This window comes from Oryzias melastigma, linkage group LG2 (assembly GCF_002922805.2).
Source record: "Oryzias melastigma strain HK-1 linkage group LG2, ASM292280v2, whole genome shotgun sequence".
Classification (NCBI taxonomy): Eukaryota; Metazoa; Chordata; class Actinopteri; order Beloniformes; family Adrianichthyidae; genus Oryzias; species Oryzias melastigma.
Window position 1 is genome coordinate 848,329 of NC_050513.1, and position 19,032 is coordinate 867,360.

Consider the following 19,032-nt stretch of genomic DNA (forward strand, 5'->3'; position numbering starts at 1 on the left):
AGATTTGAAGAAGCGTACTCGCAAACGGTTGATCCAGTCTCGTTCTTGACCGTTTCTGTAAAGGAAATTAAATAAAGAGGCGGAGACAGTGAGGTCACGATAATAAAAAATATCGGTTTTACTAGAGAAGGTTACAAAAATCATCACTATATAGGAGTTATAGAACTATTTTCCAACTTAAAAAAATCAAACAATAATGAAACACCTAAAGGGACTACGATGGCATCCAAGTACAATGGAGTTTCCTTAGAAAAGGTGGGGAGGGGGAGGGGCAAACACCGCCGACCATAGTTGTCAGTACAAACGACGACACATCACCTGAAAACTGCAAAGACAGTCATGTCTCCTTCATGCAAATAAGGAGGAAACGACACGCATCATTGCCTCAAAAGGAAGTGGGTTCGGCCATCACAGCACCTGCAGCAAAGCACGGAACAGAACACACACGGACACGGATACCGACATGCTTCACCTCACCACAAGCTCCTCCCACCACCTCCCCTCGCGCACAGAAGATAGCTTAGAAAACGAATGTACGAAAATTCCTGACTTTGTTTTTCAGTGTAAACATCCAAACGGTCTCTGCGGGAGAGGGAGAGGCGTGGGAAAAAAAAAAAATCGTCCAAAAATGAGAAAAACATTTTCCATCAAACCACTGAACCACAAGCACCCAGCTGCCTAGAACACCAATCTCATGAAAACACATCCATCATCACTGCACGGGCCCCCCACCACAAACCGCTCAAGATCTTACGTTACAATTAGCGTAGCAAATGCAGAACTAGTATTGGAGTGCTAAACACATATCTCAAAAGGTACATTTATCGGTGGAAAAATAATGAGAGCTGCATCCCCTCGTGGAGCTCAATCGGCTATTTACAGGTGAAATTCATTCACCGCTGGGGGCTCGTCCGGGATCAGATCTGCTCAGACGCCAGAAACTACCGCCCCCCTCCGATCATTACACCTGATCCAAACCAATTGGGGAGGGTGCGGGGCCAGACCACTATTTGGCAGTAAAACAGAGTATGAAAATGTACAATAACTCCTCAGATTTTTTAAATTTCTTCGAGATCTGGGGAGTCTTTTTGCTCCACCCCTTTGTTTAAATTCTTCAATAGTGCAACAATAACTGGAAAATTAGCAATTAAAAAATCAAGATGAGGAAAGGAAGGAAAGAAGGTTTGATCCCAAAAAACAAAGCTGGCATTCCTTTCAGAGAGTAATTTAAAAAAGAAAACAACAACTTTCATTCACATTCACACTATATATTCATATTCATATATATATGCATATAAAACACCAAAAACGAAGGAAGTTGGTCGCTGCCCGTCTTCCCCGAGCCGGAGCGGACGGAGGACAAAGATGGTTTCACTTTTTTTTTTAAGAGGCGGCGAGGGGCCTCAAAGCCGGGCCACCTTCACGAGCCGCCCAGAGCGCGGGGGGGAAGCCGCTCCCCGCCCCAGCGGGCGGGCAGGCGTGCTCTCCCGCCTCCGTCCAGGCTCGCCGCCTGACCCTCAATGCTCCTCCCCCCTGGGGCGTGCACCTTTCTCAGGTTGGCACCCCGGAAAGGCGAAGAGGATGGAGAGTCAGGGCGTTGGCGGGCCATCAAACATGACCGAGATGGTTTTATCGGAGTGAGGAACAGCTCTGGATGTTACTGGGTGTTAGGAGTGGAGGTGTGGAGAGGAAGCGGGCGATGGCAGGGCAGGATCTCCTGTCCTTATGAGTAGGAGGAGGAGTTCTGGCCCTCCTTGGAGCGAGCTTCGGCCTCCAGATCCTGGTCGTCCTTGGTCTTGATGTCCTGGTAGTCGTGCGTGGACGCCGCGCTCTTCAGATAGGCCCAGTTGGCCGCTAGGATCATCAGGAAGTGGAGCTGGGGAGATGAGACGATAAAAGATCCATCACCGCCATGGTTTTCCTGGTTCCTCTAATGGTCATTTGGATCCGGAACCTGCAGGCACCTTCAGGTTCCGGATCCAAATGACCATTAGAGGGATCACTCAACCAAAGATCTTTTGGAGGATGCAAAACCACATTGTCCGCCTCCTCCATGAGTGTAACGGCAAGCACAGAAACCAGGCTCTCAAACTGAGAGGCAGGGTTGCCGCGGCAACAGATGAGCATGCCATGGCAACGTGCATATTTCTTTTTAGCTTACCAGTGCGATGACTGTGGCTCCGGCGCCAGCCAACGCCACGATGTAGAGGTGGTAGGAGAGGTAGAACTGTAAAAAACAAAAATGTCAGAGGGAACTAAAAAAAAAAACCTCCCCCAGAAAAAGGACTCCTCACCTCGCTGGTGTTACAGACGTCCACCAGTGTGGTTCCACAAGCTTTTCCTGGAGTGGCGTTCATTGGGATGACACCTGCCGGATCAGAGAAAACACAAAGGTTTTTCACTGGAGCAGATAAAGATTAAAGGGCTGCTGGGAAATCTGGGTCAAATCTGACCATAAAACAATCTGACATGGATTCAGAAGTTCAAACATCAACGTCTCCTCCATCCGTGCAGCAAAAACAGCGAAGAATCTCTGAGTTTCTTCCAAAGACCTGCAGGCCGTCGTCCTCAGCCTGCCAGTAATTGGGCTTAATATTTCATCGGGCGTTTTTTTCTGCGGCCGATGAAGCATATGTGATCCTCATCTCACTCTGTAAGCAGGCCAGCTGTCCCTCAAATGTGGGTCACGTCTCGTACATTAGGAGGGATCAGACTCTCAGCCCAAATTCATGTTTCTGCCCCTCAAACGGAGACGACATTAAACGCTCTAAAGGGTGAAGGAAATTCACAGATTCAGAGCCTGGAAAAAGGATCCGTCAAAACCTTTTAGCCTGGATCAAAGATGTAACATTCACAAACGTTCCAAAGTTTTTATGTTTCTACTCTTCTAAGATCCACTCTGATAGAAAATTGGGTTTTTAATATGGTCTTGTGGCATTTTTCAGATTAAAACAACATTTCTGAGTATTTCTTCATTCAAACCCTTGTGAATCGAGAGCAGACAAAAAGTGCCCTCTACAAAAGATCGTATTACACTGGGCGGGGCCACTGTCTCCTTGCTCCGCCCCATTTTGATGCATCCACCTGCAGACAAATAGATCCATGAACATCTTTGTTTTCCTCGTCTGAGCTGAAATCTGGATCGAAACTGTACTGTAGTTAAGCTAATATTTCAGCAGCATGGTAGCTAGTTTAGGCAAATGTAGTTTTTTGTGTGTTTTTAGGCTATTTTGGAATTTAGCAAGTATGTTAGCTACATGCTAGCTATGGTTTAGACTAATTTAGGCTTTTTTTTGTTTTTAGGCTGTTTTGGAGTTTAGTTTATATTTCAGCTACATGCTAGCTAGTTTAGGCTAATGTAGTTTTTTTTTTGTTTGTTTTTTTAGACCATTTTGGAATTTAGCTAATATATCAGCTGCATGCTAGCTGTTTTGCCTAATTTAGGCTTTTTTCAGTTTTTAGGCGAATTTAGCATTTAGCGTATATTTTAGCCTATCGTTTTCAGTTTTCTTACATTTGCTATTTTTTTGCACTGCTGCTAATATTCAAGAGAATCTGGCTACAGAGAAAAAATATGGTGCCTGAAAATTAATAGCCGGAAGTGCCCTCCCCTCCCCTTGCCGGAGCCGGTGTAGTGCCAAGGTACGTTATCCCTGTCAGACTGTGTTTCCCTGCTCTCAGGCATTGTTGATTTGTTTCGTAACACTAATATTTTGCCCCAAACGGCGTTAAAAGAAAGTGGATGATTACAATATACTTTATTCTGAGCTTTGGGGAGTGTGTCATATTTGTGTATTTTTCCATATATTCTACATAAATCAGCCACAGCTTTTTGTGTTAAAAATGACCTTTCTTTGGCTAATTTAAGATAAGGAATGTGATTTATGAAAGTTACTTTATTATGGAAGCATGTAACAATAAACAATTAATACATAGTTGTTGCTTCTACAGCAGATTTTTTGGGGGCACAGATTCTGGCAGGCTGGATCAGCTACGACCTGACAGAATCCCTGCCCCCTCTCGTTGTTTTACGTAGAATATGTGTGTGGGGGAACGTACCTTGGCACAACACCTGCCTCAAAAAAAAAAAAAAAAAGAAATATTGTTTTAAGCTTCCAACGTTGATTCCTGTTTCTTCTTTCTTTCATCGATTTTTTTTCTGTGACACTCTCTGCCACAGACAACAAACATCCCTTCGATGGCTTCTTCTCCTGAGGTAAACAGCTGTAGTTATACCAGCTTGAACACTTGTTAATATTGACTTGAAATAAATTATATGAAGACCGTTCTCTGTCCCATTTGAAGCTCATTCTGCACACTACACTGTTAGATAGTTGCAGTTTATATACATTTAAAAGCTTAAAAGCTGATAATTCTGAAAAGGTTTTGAAATATCAATTTTCAAAGTGTTTCCTAAAGTTAAAGGAAGTATTTTGCTTACGCAACCGGCTAAAGTTATGATGTCCGCTTCCGGCCACAGAGTGATTCTGGTGCCGTCTTGCGTCTGACCAGAGGCCCATGCTAGCATTAGCTTAGGGGTGTGCAAGCTAGCGGGAGAGAGTGTAAAAAAAAAAGGGATGATGGGAAATCTGGGCTGGCTTACACTGAGAGAAATTTACTCAGAGGTGAATTAATAATGAACTCCTACCACTCTGTAGGAACTGTCCCAGAAAACGACAGGTTTTTAGCTCTTGGCTAAAAACGGTAAAATCATAATTAAAAGAAGACTGGGAGCAGTTTGGAAACAGACCAGAAGAGGATGACTTTAAGAGACAAATTTCTTCTGTTTTGGTTTTATTTCAATCAAATTCTCTAACAACGTCTTGATCATCCAAATGTTCTGCATTTCATAAAATGTTGTGATCAGACACAATAAACTTGCAGATTTGATACCAGTTCATATAAAATCACACATTTTTTTTAACTCAGACCTCCAGGACCAGATCGTTTATGCAATTCTTCATAAACATAAGCAACCCCCGCCACATACTCAGAAACTGACCAAAACCTGCATGCACATAGTACCCGGTGGAAAAAGAAAAACATTTGGTGGGATAATGAAGGAGGCTAAAATCTCTTATGGAGGTAAAAACTAAAAAAAAATCTGCTAACAAGATCAAGGGATATCCAAAGGAAGTTTTAAAATTGTTATGGGATGGCCACAGGATCTAACGCTATATGGCCATTTTATCACAAAGTGAGAAATTTGGCTTTTTTTTTCAACATTTTCACACAATATGGGAAAAGAAAGCTTTCGTTTTAATGATCTTCACGATATTTCACTTATATCAGGGTTAGGGCTGCCACAATTACTCGACTAATCGACAGCTAATCGACTATTTAATCGACTAATAAAAATTGATAGTCGATTAGTCTTTACTTATATATGGAGTCAGAGTGTAGTAAAGTTGAAAGTTATATCAGCATTCTGCTAGCTTTTTGGACTATTTTGGAATTTATTAAGTTTTTTTGGCTGTTTTTGGTATTTTAGCTAATATTTCAGCTGCATGCTAGCTGTTTTTTCCAATTTAGGCTTTTTCCCATTGTTTTGGCTAATTTGGTATTTAACTAATATTTTAGCTGGCTATCAGCTCCAGCGTTTTTAGCTATCATTTTCAGCAATTTTAGCATTTGCGCATAAGTCTGAAACCACAACCAATGTCTTGTTGAGCTTTGACTATCTTGAATTTTCCCCCCAAAAAAGAACAATCACCTCTAGAATCTTCTACAAATTTAAGCTCCTCGACTCCTTGAACATCATTGGGAAGCTACTTGGGAAAAAATGTTGGAAAAAGATTTTGAACGTCAGTGTGGTGATCTTGTTGCTCGCACGTTTTTCGACCGGAATATCATAGAAATGTATTACATAAATTGTTGGCAAAAGCTGAACGAAACAATATCGCATGAACTTATCAGGAATGTGGGCGTGGTTATGAAAAAAGCCACCATCTTGAAAAAAAAGTTATTTTTTCATGGATTTGTCGTGTACAGAAGAAACCGTGTTCAAGCAAAACCCATTCATAAGTTTTAGGTATGGAATTCATTTCTGTCAGATCTTTAAATCCAAACATTTCAAACCTAAAAACTACAAAAAAAAGATTCAAACTCAACGTTTAGGTCTTTAATGTTCAACTTGAAAAGTCTGTTTTATAGAAATAATAAAGTGAAGCACAAAACCAGCTCGACTTTTGACAAAACTGTCCAAAAACACTTAATTTGCAATGAGCAGTAACTAAACTGAATCAGATCAAACGTGTTGGATGCTGATTGCTGAAAAACATTTTACAAATAAAAATCTTCCAGCAGCAGAACTCACCGTACTGCCTGACGTCCACGCAGACGGAGTCGGGGAAGGTGATGTTGGAGTCCGGAGACCTGAGGCCGGCGCAGGTGTTCCACATGTTAAAGAAGACGAAGACCGGGATGGCCGTGAAGCAGAAGATGGCCAGGAACGCCAGCGCCAGGATGTAGGTCAGAACCATGAACTGCAGAGAGCAGGAGGAGAACCAGAGTTCATGAAAACCCCTTCAAAGGCCTGAGCAGCCACCCGGACACAGATGAGTGTTTGTGCTAATCCAAGTGGACATCTGCTGTAAATAATCAGGCTAGAGAGGACAAGCTGTACCAGAGTCAGCCTGAAGACACAAGAATTTGTCTGAATTGACTCAAACTGACTCTTCAAACATTCAGCAGCCCTTCACAGCTAATCAGCCTCGTTATGTTCTCTTTCATTTGCTCTTAATGGGCTCAGTGGCGTGAGGATGTGCAAGTTCCTACGAAGGCGGTGAGGCAGCGCCCGCAGACGGTCGTCTTGAAGTCGCTCTGCAGTTCCTTCTTGATGGTCCCAGTGGTGTAGAAGCCCTCAGCCAGCAGGATGATGGCGTACAAGAAGAAGAAGGAGGCGATGCCGTAGATGATGTACTGAAAGACCTGGATCCTGGACAGAGGAGGACATATTCCATCAAACTCACCTCCATAGCTGCTCTAGAATTGAGAAACATTCAGCTTCCTTCATCAGAACAGTGGATGTTGCTGCCTAACGGTGGCGCCGTTCTCCTGCATCAGCAGTTTTTTCTGTGTAATGCCTGCATGAGGGCTCTTATTTTGAAAATCCGGTGATGTCATAAGTAATCAGTACCTCAAAATGTGGGCTCACCTGCTGGTTTTGCTCAATCCTTGCTACATTTGTTGATGTGGGCGGGGCTTAAGTTGCCAATTAAGCAAACCTGATGTAAAGTCTTAATGCCAAACTGAAGATTTTAACTTTAAATCAAATTTTAACAAACTTAGCTCCGCTTCTTGGCCCTCAGGCAGCAGACCGTTGGACCAAATGAAGCATCTGAAGCAACACTGATGCGTTAGTATAACAAGAACTAACGTACGGTAACGTTAGCAGCTTCATGCTAGTATCTGACAGCGATTGTCAGATACCTCTGATGGCTTTTCCTCTGTCTTTCATGCTAACTGTCACCTTGTTTGGGTTTTGTGTTCTTAGACTTGTGTTTCCTGATGGTTGTTTTCTGACGCGGATCTGAAGGGGAAACAGTCCGACATGGCGGCCGACTCCAGGCCCTGATAGAGGTCACTTTCTCTTCAAACTTGTTTAACAAGCTTTTCAATCAGCTGTTCCTATGCTTTATCTTCCAGACTGGAAATGAATCGTTTGTTCAGGAAAAGTAGGATCAGACATTTCTGCAGGTGAACTCTTCTGACAGTTGGCTTAGTAGTGCTGCCACTAACAAGTACATTAATTATCGACTCATTGATTAATTTTTACGATTATTCGAGGAGCGTAAACTGGAAGTAAAACACACATCTTAACCATCATTAGCTTTAAACTAACTAAAGGTAAAGACAATAAAGATAATAGTTTATTAAACTTTTAATGAGTCATGCAGCTTCTGTCCTTCATTGGTTTCCGGTATTAAAGTAAGATTAAATCTAATGAGGTCGGCATCTGAAACAAGGAACTATTTTTCACTAAAGATAAAGTTTTGGTCTCACTGACTCAAATATAGAACTTTACTACACTCTGACTCCATATAATATAAAGTAATGCCTAATCCACTGTTTAATTAGTAGTTGACTATTTTAATAGTTGATTAGTCCACGATTAGTCGACTAATTGTGGCAGCCCTACAGTTTAGATTCTACTTTATGATGTTTTCTTTGTTTACAAGAACATTTTTGTCTGTTTAGTTCCATATATTCTGTTTATGTTCAACTTTTTTTTGGGAGAATATGATAATTTGTTGATTAATTTTACCCAAAAAAATGTGTATGGTTGATTTGTGGCACAGATTGTGGGCGGGGCCTGGGCAGAAGCTGAACATTTAGGCTTTCAGTAACAACATAGAACATGGTCCACTTCAGGGTTCTGGTGGACCTGGACGGGAGGTGTCGAGGGGACTTACACGGCGGTGAGGGTGGCATGGTCGGTGGTGACCGTGGAGAAGTGGTTCTCCAGCATGGTGAGGGTGCTGGTCAGTGCCACGTGACCACAGCCGCAGAACAGAGCCACACCGCAGAAGCAGAGGATGGTGGCCACCAGCGAGGGGTAGGGCACCCTCCCCAGACACTTGATGCAGCACTCGAAGCATCCTACAGAGGGGGACAGAGAGCGGGGTCAGGCGTTTCACCTGGGTTCCGGTCAGATCTGAGGCGCTGCCACACACAGAGGATGGCCTGCTGGGGCTGCATCCAGCGTGCAGGCTCCAGCGTGTAGGCAGCAGCTAATCATAGCACCATTCAGTCAGAGCGCTGAACAACGGCGCCTTCTGAGCTCAGGATCGCCCCATCCAACAGGAAATGGCTAAAGACTGCATGGGAGACTTTAATTATTCATTCAGCTTTCCCCACTGATGAATTAGTATATTTCCATCATGTTGAAGGAGCTTCTTTCCGGCTCCACAGAGAGCACCTCCTGCCTTGAAAGAGGAGCCAAAACCAGAAAAGATCCTTTTCAGCAGAAGAGCGTCGTCTTATATAACGCTGTTAAAAATAACTCCTGCAGCATCGCAGGAAGTTACTCCAATGGCGAAAAAAAAGAGAGAGCCATGTGCCACTTTGCTGTTTCCATGACAACCTGCTCCAGTTAGAAAGCATCATTGTTTCTACGCTTCTGTCTGCAGAGCTTTTGACCGACCTCCGCGTGAGCGCAGCTGAGACTCCGCCCACGCCTTCATCGTCCCAAACACAAAATCATTTTGGTCCTTAACGTTAGCAGCTGGTCTAAAAAAAAAAAGATCCAGTTCTGATGGAAGACAGCCTTACGTAACACAGCGGAATTGATGTGCACTAAATCCAAATCCTCCTGGTGGAGGAGGAGGGAGCGGTGAGGAGGCTGGCTGGAGGAGCGGTGAGGAGGCTGGCTGGAGGAGCGCCTCCTCAACATCTGCAGGTGTGTTACAGGAATCCACTCAGGATAGAGTGGGACTCTGGCCCGGCCGCCTCCGGCTGTTAGTCAGCTCTAAAGTGGTCTAATGGGAGGCAGACGGGCCGGAGCGGTCAGCCGGCGGGCTCTAACGGAAATCGATGGACTATTCATTAGAGGAGAATTTAGGAGGCCCAGCGAGGCCGTCCTCACCTCTGCTCCTCTGAATGATGACGGTAGCTCCGGATGGACTCTCCAGCAAGGATGGAGGAGACAACCTGTCTGCAGCTCCCACACCAGAACCAGCCGGACACTCTCTGGTTCTGGTGTGGGTTCGGTGGAGGAACCTCAGCGAGTCTGTTTATGTCTTTAAGGACAGACGAGCTGCGAAAGAAAAGCAGAGAGCAGGAGACGGAGAGCGCAAGAAAAGGGATGAAAGAAGTGAAGAGCGGCTCTTGGCCCCAGGGCCGGCGAACAGCAGTTGCCATGGCAACATGTTACCCGCGACCCAGTTCAGTGCAGTGGTTGGCTTTGCTCCTCTGAGGAGCAGAAGGGACGTAAGCTCAGTCAGAGCCTGAAGAAGAAGGCGACAGAAAGACGACACCATCGGAACAGAAAGAGGAGCAGGTGGATGCAGGAGGAGGAGCAGGGGGCGGGGTTACCTGGGACTCCTAACCTGGCCTTAGTGAAGCTTGTGGGTTTCTTGATTAAAAAGTTTCGTTAGAGCTTTCCTCCTGCTGGCATGGCGTTTGAAAAACTCCTTCAGAGACGACCTGCTTCCAGATTCAGGCGGAGCCAGCGCTACTCTACAGGTAGAGAGGAGGAGCTTAATCACGAACGCCATTTTGGTTCAATACAGGTGAAAACGGTCAAACCTGTACGGGGCACGCAGGTGATCTGTACGAAACATCGAGGTGGTAGACTGCTCAGTGAACCCGTAGACAGAAATTGTTTTTATCTATGGGCATGCTGCGGGCGACAAGTCATAGTCAACACTTGTGCAACACGTAAGGGTTATTTTTTTAACCCCACAAATGCTCCAGACTCTACAAGGAGCTGTCAGCCCTGATAATGTGATGCTTGCACGCTCCAGCCTCTTCTCTACCACCCTCCAAAAACCTACGGGTCAGCCCCCTGTGCAGGCGACTAAATGACTAAAGCTTTAGGGTAGGAGTTTCAGGAAACTCCAGGAAACAAGGATGGAGGTGGAGGTTGTCACCTGCGGTTGAGATGAAAAAGGAACTCGCTTGTTTGATGGAGGCGGCACATTCAGCCTCCTCTGGATGAAAGGTTCCTGAGAGAATTAATGACATCAAACCCCACATGAAAGGTGAGAATAGCTGCTCTCAGAGGATCAGACTGAAGTTTGGTAAAGATTTAGAGCCTTTTTGACACCAAACCTCTGCAGAAACAAGGAACCTGAATGGAACTCTTAAGTCAGATGTGTCAAAGTCAAGAACTGGGGCCAGATCCGGCCCTCCAGATCATTTTATTTTATTGTTATTAATGACCCGATGTTATCTTGCGCTCATTTCTAACTTGTATTATTTTGACTAAATGTATATTAAAAGTTATTTAAGGTTTAAGTTGATTTACACTGGAATAATATTCCTGCCTTTTTATTATTCATAATTATGTTAAAAAGTTACAGTTTTAAAGTTTTTTAGTTTTAGAGTGTTTAATAAATGTTTATCCTGTTCAGCCTGTGACTTAAGGTGTGTTTTGGATTTGGCCCCTTGTGATTGAGTTTGACACCCCTGTCTTAATGGAACCAGCAAGGTTGGAGACTATCCCATCGGAGCCGGCTTAAATCAATCAGGAGCTTCTTTCATGTGTTTACCTGACGGACTGCCTCTGGCTCCACTTCGATTTCCTGTCAAATGCGCTTCAATCTGGAAGCCAGAGTGTTAGAAACTGAAAAAGTAAGCATCTCCGCTCGGCCTGAAACTCGATCTGAAACCGGTGTCTGTCACCCGGGTATTTATCCTAAACCACACGCCGCCCAGCGAGTGTTTGACGCCAAACATCCCTGATTACAAACCAGCCAGCATTGTTCTGCAAAGCTGTGCATAACTGACCCTAATCTGGTGTTTGTGGGAAAGCCTGCAGCATTATGAAGGCCACGAGGTCACGGTGCCGCCAAGCGTAACCGAGTTTGATGGACCGCTAAATCCCGTCCTGTCTGCAGGGTGATCGATTCGTTGATCCCGCTGATTAGAGGGACCACAGCTCCACTTAAAAAGTGTTCCCCGCTAAATCAGGACACGCGGGTTCTTCAGAACGCCCACTAAAGAGGTGATTGATTGGTTCCCCATCACCAGAGGGGAGGGAGCCTCTTTGTTTGTGAAAATGGGTCAGAAAACAAAGCTGCATGTGAGCCACCTTCACTCTGGCAGATGTTGCTGCTTCTCATCTCCAGCAGGCTGGATCATCTGGAGCTGCTCCCGCTATAGAGTGAAGTCTAGAGACTTTAGGACGGATCAGAAAAAAGTCCTTTTATCTTCTGCATCCAGGCGGATAAAAGCTCAACGTTGGGGGAGGAGCATCAGCATCTACCCCTCCAGAGTGCAGGAAGGTAGCAGGAAGACTCATCTGTGTGGTTTCAGAACCACAAATACCTGTTAGCTGAGCTTCCTCAACCTCAGGGGTACCGAATGAGCCTTCAGAGACGGGCCTCGGCAGTGAAGTGGTCTCAGAAGCTCTCAGGTGAAGACATAACATCTGACCCCTGATGACAGAAAGCTGCTGACCGCCTGCACGGCGTCAAACTGCTCCTCCTGTAGAGTCCTGCAGCTCTCAGTCCTCCAAAACCCCCTGTGGACCCAAACTCCTGTTTCATCCACTTATGTGAACTGAAGACCCACCCCCCCAGCAGCTCAAGGGCAGACACTTCATCTTCGTGTCCCTAAAGACTCATGAACTCTCACGAGTTCCTTCAGAAACTCTCCGTTTTTCTTTTTTTATTAAACCGAAATGGGATGACCCGCACGCCACGCATCAGCGTGGACGAAGGCGTGCTAACCGGCGCCGGGCTTTTTATGGGCCAAGCCTGAGAGGAGCAGATTGGGCATCAGTGGGTTCTGGAGGGCAGCCAGATGAGGCTGGCATTACTCAGGAACACGGCCTGCTGGGTCAACCTGCCACTCGCTGCTATTCATATACCCTCTGCAGACTGACAAACAGGAAGTGCAAATCTATCGCTCATTTCTTTGTTTCTTCCGTAAATCCAATTTCTTTATTCTACAAATATTTTCATTCAGTTTGTGAAAAGATGTTTGTTGGACGATGGATGTTGGAGGAAGCAGCAAAGTGCAGCTTAACCAAAACAAATGTTTCTTTTATCCCTTTTCTCAAACTTTAACTTCGTGTTTATTTGTCCCAATCAAGTCAAAATAAACTGTATCTAGAATAAGTTAAAGATCTAAATTTCAGGGAAAGTGTTGCAACATTTGAAAGTTTAAGGTTGATGTACGTCATTAACGGTTCATTTAACGGTAGTTTCTGACAGAAACTGAACTGAGACTCCTTTGAGACACTATTGACGGCCCTCTGAGAAGGTGAAGCAGATCCACGATGATGATCTCGGGACACAAACCCACTGCGTCGGACTTCATCACACAGTTTGAGGAGGTATCTGATCGTTGTCTACACATTTCTAGGAAATACATTTTTATTTTTAATAGTAAAGACTAAAGCCAGAATAAAAACAACTGTTGAAGATTTTACCATCTCACAATGTGACCTGGAGAACGAAGCAGTGTCGGACCGAACGACATGGAAAGTGTCAAATGTATTCAGAATTTCAGTTATCTCTGAAAATTAAATAAAAAACTTTTTTTTTTTTTATTAGATTCCAGCAGAAAAGTTATTGTCATTCTAAAAAAGTTTATTTCCGTGTTTATGTCTTAGTTTATATACGGGCGTCAAACTGAATCACACAAGACCCCAAAATCCCAAACACACCTTAGGTCGCGGGCCGAACAGGATAAACATTTATTAAACTCTCTAAAACTACATTTTTAAAACTAGATATATAGCTCTACCTGCAATGATGCTGGTGTGAATGCTGTAAGCGGAATTTAGAAGCTGAAAAGGCTGAAGCTGATAGATGACTATAGTGATCCTGTTATTCTTTATTATTCCTTATTTATTCTTCAGTACGTATTTTGATTTGTAAAAGCTCAATCACACTTTCAGTAATTTCTGCAATTTTGGTATCAAAATGTTCAGCCCATTAAGACATTCCGGCTTATATTTGTAGTATTTTAACATTTGACAGTTTTTAAGATTTTACGCATTTTCTGTGATTTTTCAGCCCCATTGAAAATGAATGGGATTTCTATTTCAAAATTCAATTTCTGCAATGCATTTTTTGAAATTGGACGCAGTTTTTGGGATTTTTTTCCACATAATTCTTCAAATATTTGTGTAAATTATGCAAATTTGGTATTAAAATAATTGCATATTTTTAAAAATTTTACACAATATTAAATTTTTTTGTAATTTGGGTATTTATACCTGTTACCTTAACCTCTATGCCTCTTTTAAAGTTTTTTGCAATTTTCGTGATCTTTTTCACAAAATTCTTAGAATTATTTGTGTATGAAGCTATTTTGGAGCCAATATCATTTGAAACCCAAATAAAACATTTTAAAAAAAGTCTTGGTGTTTGTCCCCAAAAAAATTTAATGTCCAAAACTTTTTGCTATTCTAAATTAATCTTAATTATTTTCAGCTTCAAATGTTCTGTTTTTTTGTTTCAAAACTCAAATTTTCAATTTCAAAACTTTTTGTTTTCCAGTTTCAGCTGTTTTTTTTTTTTTTATCTGAAAATTTCAGTTTCTAAAAAACAATATTTTTTTCATTTGGGTTTCAAATATTTATGGCCCCGATTTGGCTCCATATTTATGTACTTTCTGCAAATTATGCAAGTTTGGCATCAAAATGTTCAGGAGATTATACAGCAATTAAAGTGAATCCCTTCAGCATCGTCAGCGACCACTTTCAGCAGAAAGCGTTCACACTATAGCATTAGGTGATCCATCTTTTCTAGTTTAGATATTGGTTTACATCTTTGTTTATATCCTTGTTTGTTTCTAAGTTTATTTTCTGATTATGTCTGGGTTTGTGACTTAGTCTATGTCTGTTTTTCGTTTACACCCTTTCACATCTTATTTTATATCTGTGTTTCTGTCTTTGTTTACGTCATAATTTTCAAATTTGTTTACATCTTTATTTATGTCTTTGTTTATGTTTTTGTTTACATCTTTATTTATGGACCCCCCCCTTCAGGAAATGAAATAGAGGGTTTGTTGGGGCAGCTATCTCTCATTTTGAAGGATCAAGAACTGGTGGCGATGGGACAGCTGTTGTCTTGTGCCCCCCAGAGAGAAGGCACCAATCGTTGTGCTGGTTTCCTCTGACATCACACGTTTGTTTAAGAACAGTCGGCAGAACAGCAGTTCTTTAACGATGTTCCTGTGAACAGAAGAACCCCGGCGCTGTACCTTTGAAACGGCTGTAAAGTGCATTGTAGAAAGCGTATTCAGAAATGAGCGTGACCACAGTGTGTGGACAAAGACAGCTGATGGACAGAAACAGGGCCCCGCCCATGAATGCAGAAGGGTTTTCTTGGCTGCATTCTTGCAGACTCTGGATCATTGACACGTAAAAAACCCAGGAGCACACACGGACGCTAACGCACACACACGCGCGCACGTCCAGATGGAGGCTGACCCGCTTTGGGCGAACAGAGAACACATGAGCCTCTTTCTGTGTGTGAAGGCTTCTGCATCCCACAGCCTCACACACCTCCAGGGATGGGGGGTGCTTTGAGAGAGTGATAATAGTTAGATGGATGGAGCGCAGAGGAGGGAAAACAGAGGAAACAAAAGAGGAACTGGCTTCAGGCACATTGGTCCAAAAGTAAGAGGAGGAGGTTTCTGGAAGAGTGGCGGCGAAGCTTTGAGTCAGAGATGCAGAGATTCACTCAAACCTGAGGAGGACTGGGTCCTAATGCCAGGAAACAAATGATGGAGGTGGAGAAAAAAACACAGCCAGCCTTTTGCTGTAGCTCACGTGTCAAAGTCGAGGCCCGGGGGCCGGATCCGGCCCTCGGGTAATTCTATCCGGCCCTCCAGATCATTTTATTTTATTGTTATTAATGACCCGATGTTATCTTGAACTCATTTCTAACTTGTATGACTTTTGACAAAATATATGTTTATAGAGAGTCAAATATTGAAAGTTATTTAAGGTTGAAGTTGATTTATTCTGAAATAATATTCCTGCATTTTTATTATTCATAATTATGTTAAAAAGTTACAATTTTAAAATTTCAAAAATTAGCATTCTTCTATCTTTTTGGACTATTTTGACATTCACTGAGATTTTCAGGCTATTTTAGAGTTCAGCTAATATTTCAGCTACATGCTAGCTGTTTTGGCCAACCTACTTTTTTTTTTTTTTTTTTTTTTTTTTAGGCTAATTTGGCATTAAACTAATATTTTAGCTGACAATCAACTTCAGCGTTTTCAGCTATCAGCTTCAACATTTTTGCTGATCAATTTCAGCATCTTCCACTATCAGCACTAGCATCTTCAGCTTACAGCATTCACACTAGCATTATCACAGGCAATGCTATATATGTAGTTCATAATTATAATAAAAAGTTACGGTTTTAAAGTTTTAAAAGTGTAGTTTTAGAGTGTTCAACAAATGTTTATCCTGTTCGGCCGTGACCTAAGGTGTGTTTTGGATTTTGGCCTCTGTGATTGAGTTTGACAGCCCTGCTGTAGCTGGACTGTTTCCCTGACATCCTCCCATATTTCTCTGAAGCTTATGTTTGAGGTTAATAAAGTTGGAACATTTTGAACTAATGTTCAAAGTCAAACTTGTATCGCACATCTTAAAAGGCTAGGCGCTGACAGGCGTCAGGCTGGAGAGGCAGAGGCCTCTGCTGAGTGGGAAGAAGGTGGACAGATGGCGTGGACATCACTTCCTGCTACTGGACTCAGAGAAGCTCCAGATTTTTTTTTCAATTCCGCTATCCTGAGCTGATGTCCTCATCTAACTGCACTCTCTGAAAACGGGCAAAAACATGTCTGCTGGTTACTAGAACACGCCCACTGAGGCCATTCTAGAGCCCACGATTGGACGGTTACATGTCAGTCAGACTGCAATCTTTATTAACCCCACAGAAAAGTTGGAACATTTTAACCATTTAACACCGGAGCTCCAGTGTTTATGTTCTTTGATTTACTGTAATATTTAAATTGTTAACACGATCATTGTAATTCCAGTAGAATCTGAAGCGGCGTGAGACGCTTTTCTTCTCCAGAATCTACTGGAATTACGTTGATCCCGTCCGTGGTTGAAAAGTTACATTATGTTGAAGATTTGTGTTTAGGCATCACCGGCGACCCCTCAGGTGTTACGGGGTTAAAAAGTTACGGTAGTTCAAAGACTGCCAACATTGGAGCTAAAACTCCAATATTAAAAAGTTAAAGTTAGGTTGGATTTTGGGAGAAGCCCCCAGTGGTTACACAGGGAAGTGTGTTGGCTCCACTTTTAGTGTTTCACCTGATGGTGGACTCTTACTGTCTAAAAGCTTTTTGACTTGCTCAGGTGATTTCAGACGAGTTCATAAAGTCCAATGGAGAGCCGCACAGGAAGGTTAATAAAGTCTAGCTAATGCTGTGTTCACACCGGCCTCAGAAACGCCCATCCAGAAAAGTTTATATGTGCGTTTCAGGCTTTTGCGTTTCACATTTTTCATCGCCACGCAAGATTTTAAGTTCTCTTTTCTGGTTCTGTGATCAAATTGAAATTTAAACGAGTCAAACTTGGACCAATCAGGGGCTTGGATTTGCTAGAGATGTTTAGATGGCATCCTTTTAAAGTCACAGAAATGCTAACCGTTTGAAACCAACCATGTAGGTGAAATTCATAACTGCAGTTAGTTCCAGTCCTGAACTCTCTGACACCAAGTCTCTCATAAATCGAAATAGAGCTGTGAAGGAAAAACTCTGGAGCGAGGTTCACCAGATTTACACCGCATTGACTTTTTGCACCAGACCTCTTCCGATTGTAGAAACATGCGCTAGTATCGGGTAGTGACAATCCAGTGTGAACACTATGCTAAAAGCTAGTTCAAGAATTCATCGCATTCTTGAATGTGGATCAAATACCCAGTGTGAACGTAACTTAAGAGTAATAAAAATCGAAGTTCAAGGACAAAAATCGGATTCCTCCACAGGTTCAGGACTTCCTGGTAACTAGGGCAGGGTTAATACAACCCATAAATCAGTTTGAATCAATTTAAGCATAATAGATCAATAACCGATTTATAAAAATATAAATCAATTCACCACAAAAAGCTAAAGTCTGCTAGCTTGATGCTAACATTTAATAGAATTTCCCATAGGACGGCTAATGCTAATGCTAATGCTCCGTCGACTTAAACATACAATGAACATCTTTATAAACTCACAGGAAATAATTTTACAAACTCTTTTAAGGGAAATATTTTTAAAGTAACCATTTGTGGTTTAAAACAACATTTTTTGTTCATACTCTCTTCTTCTTCTGGAATGAAGTGTAATGTTGTAGCGCGAGCTCCACCTAGTGTCCAAACTGAAACGTCCTCCAGGAGAAGCAGAACAATGTTTACAATGTTAATGATCTGAACATTTTAGTTAGAACTTCTCCTTTAGAGAATCCATGTAACTCTGGATGATATTAACAATCTCATTATTTCACTGATACATTTATCAGTATGTGAACTGGATCAGATTAATGTAAATATATTCAAATTATGTAGTAGATCAATAATGTATTTCTAACCAAATGTGTATAAATATGTGAACTCAAAATTGAATTCAATTAAAGAATTGTAAGAATCAGGAAAATAAATCGTAATCGAATCGTTTCAGGAAATTATAATTAATACCCAGCCCTCCTGGTAACATCACAGGAGAACCACGGTCCAACTTAGTAAAATGCTTTCAAACCCTGCGATTCTGCTTAACTTTAAATGATGCTGAGTTCTTAACTTTCCCTAAAGAAAAGCGAGAAGATATGCAAACCTTTGAAGGTTGTAAACAGAAAGGTGTTTTATCTGAGTGGTGCTAAAACCTGTAGAGCTGCAGCTTCAGGGTGGAGGAACAGTGGGAGGAGCAGGAGGTCAACAGCCTCCTGTTTACAAATGTCACCTGAAGATTCTCCGCTGGAACCATGAACACTTGAACGCAGCAGCAGCAGACCTCCACACCGTGACGTCACTGTTATGTAAGGGGGGGGGGGGTGCATGCAGGACACTCACTTCAAACATGAGCCACCTTAAGAACGTAGATCAGAAACATCCCTCCAGGGCTTCATCCAAAGCCCTTAGAAAGGAGCTGATGAGAACAGAGGGAGAGAGGGAGAAGGTTCTCCCACACTTGCACCTCCTCATGGAGTTTTGGAGATTCTACTCTGCTGATTTCAGCATAAACTCTCCCCAAGTTCCTCCTACTCTCTGAATCAGGAGAAAGCTCCTTAAACGACAGAACAAATCTTCAGCTTTAAGAGGACCAGATTATGGTTCCGTTCCAGATGACAGATGATTACATCTTCAATCTGCTGGAGGTGGGCTGTTGCGTAACGCCACACCTGCGGCG

The 19,032-nt window shown here is 42.7% G+C and overlaps 2 protein-coding genes across 4 annotated transcripts in view; one reads left to right on the plus strand and one right to left on the minus strand.

Annotated features, from left to right (window-relative positions):
• LOC112160147 (neural cell adhesion molecule 2) overlaps positions 1 to 19,032 on the plus strand; it is a 615,672-nt gene that overhangs the window by 432,835 nt on the left and 163,805 nt on the right. The window lies entirely within an intron of this gene.
• LOC112160157 (neuronal membrane glycoprotein M6-b) overlaps positions 95 to 19,032 on the minus strand; it is a gene marked incomplete at its 5' end in the record, with an annotated part of 20,041 nt that continues 1,103 nt past the window's right edge. Inside the window, 6 exon segments of the mRNA XM_024294550.1 lie at positions 95 to 1,876; positions 2,162 to 2,227; positions 2,295 to 2,368; positions 6,317 to 6,485; positions 6,778 to 6,937; positions 8,415 to 8,601. Coding sequence (XP_024150318.1) covers positions 1,724 to 1,876; positions 2,162 to 2,227; positions 2,295 to 2,368; positions 6,317 to 6,485; positions 6,778 to 6,937; positions 8,415 to 8,601 — 809 coding nt within the window. The 3' untranslated portion in view covers positions 95 to 1,723.